General features: G+C 39.8%; 1 protein-coding gene across 1 annotated transcript; it reads left to right on the forward strand.

Annotated features, from left to right (window-relative positions):
* Nucleotides 1-3,342: 3,342 nt before the first annotated feature.
* Nucleotides 3,343-3,822, forward strand: LOC149443476 (protein GVQW3-like). Its single transcript, XM_089655638.1, has one exon. The coding sequence runs from the start codon at nucleotides 3,343-3,345 to the stop codon at nucleotides 3,820-3,822; it is 480 nt and encodes a 159-aa protein (XP_089511764.1).
* Nucleotides 3,823-5,123: the final 1,301 nt, after the last annotated feature.

The raw sequence follows: 5,123 nt of genomic DNA on the forward strand, positions 1-5,123 counted from the left end.
CAATATCTTTTTCCTATCCCATATCTTTTAAAATTTTGATTTATTTTGTTTAATGAAACATTATTAAACATTCATATCAACTAAGGCTATATTCAAACATGAGCAGAGCATAAGCAGTGCACATGTCTGGTGATTCTGAGGCTTTTTTTCTCAGGTATTCTTCAGGTGTTTTACAAGCGTTTTTGCACCTGTATCAAGCTTCAGGAGTTTGTTTCCTGGGCTGGATAAGGAGAGAAGAGCAGTTCTTTAGGCGTAAAATGCCAGTATCGCATTTTTACATGTGTTTATGGGACAATACCTCCTAAATACTCTTGAAAAAAAAAAAAGGCACCTTTTTTTTTAAGATGAGACGATAACAAGACATTTATTGTCATTGTAGAATAAATTTACAAGATTACAATGCTACCTCTCACAATATAAAAACATTATTTCATACACACATTTGAGCATCAGGGTGATTGAGCATACACGGCAAACAGGGACAATTGCAAAGAATTGGATTCTGCATGTTAAGCCTACTGAACCGTAATGAAAAAAAACCCAATGCTCAAGTGTGAAGGAGAGCTAAAATATATACGAGACAGTTCAGGGGTGCTAATATACTTCATGTACTAAACTAATTAATGTACTTAATATTCATCGTTATTGAGCTGCTGAATGTCAACTTTACAATTTACAATCGTCAAAAGAATGATTAAAAAAAATTACATTAAGAAGATCATATTATCATGATTACATCACTGCCATTACTTTTAGATAGGGGCCCGTTTATAAATCCTAAAGTTGGTCCCAAAGGTCAGATAATGTTAAATTAGTACTTTGGTTTCACAAAAGACTTCCAGAAGCCTTTTGGGAAACCAAATCACCTAAATTACCCTGAATTCTGGAGTTGGCCACCAGTTTAGGTAGCCAACTCCACAATTCAGTGTGTTTTGAGTGATTTGGTTTCCCAAAAAGCTCCTAAAGCCTAAGACTAACAGGAGCATCGTATCAGAGTTCTTCATAGTTCATTGGTGGAAGTGGCAGAAGACAATGTAGGAAGAGATTGTTGCTGATTGTAATGAAGCTTGCTGGGGATAGAGTTGAGTCTAGCGATTTTACAACACTGGGCTGCAGTGAACTATGGTGCAGGCTGCTGTTGCTGTTTTCTAATTTTAGTTTCTAATAAAAAGAAATAGCTTTTTTCACAGCTTATTAATGGCAAAGATATCTTGTCTGTCTGCGAATATTGTCAGGGAGGTCGTGTATAAACTAACATTTGTGCTCGTTATTCATCTTCATTGTGCTACTCAGTATAAATTTTAAAATAATCATTGCCAGGAGAAGAGTAAAAAACACATTAAAAAGACTATTTTGCTATAATGATATTGCTACAGTTACAATTAGCAGACACTTAGGGGCTCATTTTAGATAAGTGGTATAACCTTGGAGCAATTATACAGCTGCTTTTAAAATATACATTTATAAAGCACAGCAATGGACTTTGCAAATGTGCTTAGGATTCCCTTGCTTCTGGACTTCAATGAAAGCAAGGCCCTATTCATTTTCATCAATGAGAAAATATGTTGGGGGGAGGAAAGCAATGTCACATGTCACCTGTCAAAGCAAAGGTACCGTGGTCCCCTCCTATTTATTTGCGTTACTGAGCATATGTAGTAACTTAAATAATGCTTTTACTGAGGAGATCATGACCATGATTGGGCAGTTGTTGCTTATATAGGGGTGGGATTTCCCAAAAACTGAGCAGGATCACTTGCACTGTGGGTGTGATCTGGATGGCACTGTGCAGGATAAGGGCATGCGTGTAAGAGAGGTCTCTCTTTGATGTACAGTAACATACATACAGTCATGCTGTGAATGATACCTATTACAGTTGCGTTCTGTAAAACCATCAAACAGCTGGTATAACTGAACACATGTACACCACCATAGCAACTGCAGTTCAAACAGAGGCTAAGATGGCACAACAGCATGAAGTGTGCATGATGAGTCTGGAGCGGGGGCACTTTAGCTCTAAGGAATGGGCATGCCATGAGAATTTGAGTCTGGAGAAGAGATGACCAAGGGCATATTAAGTGAGCACCACATCAATCATTCCTGAATAGGGTTAGTGGGAACCTGATCAGCCAAGGAGATGCAGATGTTTATAGGAAAGGGTCACCCATTTGGCAGCAAAAACATGGAGTCCCATCCAGTAAGCATGAGTAAATTGCAGGCCCTTGCATTAGAGAGTGCTGCAGATGGAAGGGTAATTGATATGGATGTGGATCGGGTATGGAGCGAAGAGGGTCTAGGACCCACCATCTGTACACATGTCACAGACATGGAGGTCTGCATGGGCTTGGGGCGGATACACTTTAGAGAAGATGGCCCCTGCATAGCCCTGTATCTCTGTAGGCCACCATCTGAAGAGTTCAGTCATATAAAGTTCTAGGAGGCACCTACAAGTGGGCTGTGGGGATGGCAGTGACAGTGTCCTGAGGACTGAGATGAAGAGGTTAGGACTGAGGCGAAGGATGTCATAGAACAGCCTGCATTACATCCATCATATATAATCCAACTACTGTTAATGGCCTGTGTTGACAGGCTTCTGTTTGCATCAGAACTGGTTTTCTGGTTAATGGGAATGTAATTCAGCTTGAAGAAAAATGTACTTTAAGTATACATGTCAATTAACTGTAAATGAAACATCTCAAACTGATCTGAAATGCAACCAAAAGCTATCTGCATTAGCCCTTCCATACAAAACGAAAGTCCATCAACATAGGCTCTATAAAAAAACACTCTTAAATGTCCATAAGAGCACTCTCATAACTCATTGGTCATTTTCTACCACTTTATATTCACAATTTCCAGCTTCATAATCTAATGTTTACTAATATAGCACTTAGATTTCAGTCTCCCTTCTCTTTCAATCTGATAATCTTATCCAGACATTATTATTGATTAACCTATAAAACAAATCTCTCATCAATAGCACAGACTCATTATACATATTTAATTTTCTGCACACTTTCCATACTCAATGTAGCCATTGTGTGAGCCATTCTCGTTACATTAGCACTGCCACGTGGAGGTTTGGGGCATCCACTACAAACACGTATATCTCATATGCTTTGCTCGTCCCTTAAATTGAAAGTGGGTAAAGGTGCACTTTGATATTTATGAGGGGTGACTGAAAAGTTCTCAGACTACCCATGAAGCATTTGTCTTAGCCCAATTTTATTTTGCTACTGATAGTACATATCTTTGCAAGGTTCCATACCAAATTTTTCATAAATAGTTTTTTCTTTGTTTCAGTTATTCAACACTGAAGAGCAGAAGGTCATCATTGTCTGAAAGATGGAGAAAGTGAGCAAACGTGCTGTTATCCAATACCTGCTGAAAAAGGGAATGAGTGGACAGGACATCCACAAAGACATGATGGAAACATTAGAGGACGATGCCCCTTCCTATTCCACCGTTAAAAAGTGGGTGGCGGAATTCAAGAGGGGGAACCCCTCTGTCCAAGATGCCCCTCGCAGTGGAAGGCCAGCAACTGCCTGTACAGAGGAAAACACCACAGCAATCCAAGATCTCGTAATGGCAGACAGGCGTGTGACAGACCGTTTAATCGCAGAGAAAGTGGGCATATTCCAGGAATGTGCTGGACACATTTTAACAGTAGTGCTGGACATGCAGAAGGTGTCAAGTCGGTGGGTCCCGAGAATGTTGACTGTTGAAAACAAACACAACAGACAGGAGGTATTGGATAACAGCATGTTTGCTCACTTTCTCCATCTTCAGGACAATGATGACCTTCTGCACTTCAGTGTTCAATAACTGAAACAAAGAAAAAGCTATTTGTGAGAAATTTGGTATGGAACCTTGCAAAGATATGTACTATGAGTAGCAAAAATAAAATTGGACTAAGACAAATGCTTCATGATTAGGCTGAGAACTTTTCAGTCACTCCTCGTAGTTCCCATCACATTGCCTTGTTCTCGGATTGTTCTACCAATCCATATAAAGCTGAATTCCAGGCAAACGGCTAAATACACAGATACAATACATACAGAGGAGCTGTTTTACATGCCAAAGGATTTGTATGTCTGTCCATCCAGATCTGAGAATGAAGATTTTGTGAAAGACCAATGTTTTTTCGTTTTATGGAATATGGAAACGTTAGAACCTCAAATTTTTAGAGCTGAATTGGATTTGCTAAATAAGTCCTTAACCCTATGTGAGAGAAGCGATGCCCAATATATAATCTGTGCACTTTCAGCTTCCTATCTCTTATCCAGATCTTACTCTTCCACTTTTTCTACCTCTGTTCCTTGATCAGCTCATGTTCTTCTTTTCTTTTCCTCCCACCCTATTCACCTCCTGTTTTGCTTTCACACATAGTTTAAACTGTCTGCTAGGCCCCTTCCCCTCCACCAAAATCTGCTTCCTCTAGCTCACAGTCTATTGACATTCTGCATCCTCTAGTTGCCCTCCTAGTCCACAGTCAGTGGCCAGTCTGCCAATATTTTTTCCCCAACTCTGTCCATTAGCCCAGCTCTACCTTTTCTCCTATTGGTCCATCAGTAGCCACGTCGCCCCCAACTCACCTGGTCTATATTCAGCTACTTTGTGTGGCTAATTGTCATCAGCTTGTTTGTGCAGAGTTGATGATTTTGGTGAAGAGTTAGAGTAGTCTATCTATATATTGTTTATATGTTCCTCCTCCAGTTTTCATTTGGATGGTCTTGTTTGCTCCTGATACTAGGATGAAATATAGTTTTCACTGAAATTTTCCCTAGTGTGGGGCAATACATTTTAAATGTTCTTGGAAAGAGAGGCTGATATGTACTGTATAGTGTATGTGTTCCTTAGAGCAGCTGTTCTCAACCTTTCAACATGAAATTATTTACAGGTCTCAGGGAACCCCTATCAATAAGTACTAAGTCTACAGCTCACATTACATTTGCAGAGTGGTCAGTGGGTATAATGCTCCTTACATTGATAATAAATGGGAAGAACGCCCCTTACATTGGTGGCCAGTTGGAAGAATGCTCTTTACATTGACAACAGTGGAAAGAATGTTCCCTGCATTGATGATGAGTGGGAAGAATTCTCCCTGCATTGGTGGTCAGTGGGCA

This window comes from Staurois parvus, unplaced genomic scaffold (genome assembly GCF_062004578.1).
Source record: "Staurois parvus isolate SC_StPar_1 unplaced genomic scaffold, SC_StPar_1.0 ptg000858l, whole genome shotgun sequence".
NCBI lineage: Eukaryota > Metazoa > Chordata > Amphibia > Anura > Ranidae > Staurois > Staurois parvus.

What these genes read in the sequence shown, in the direction of transcription:
- LOC149443476 (XM_089655638.1), top strand. Translation starts at nt 3,343, where the DNA reads ATGGAGAAAGTGAGCAAACGTGCTGTTATCCAATACCTGCTGAAAAAG.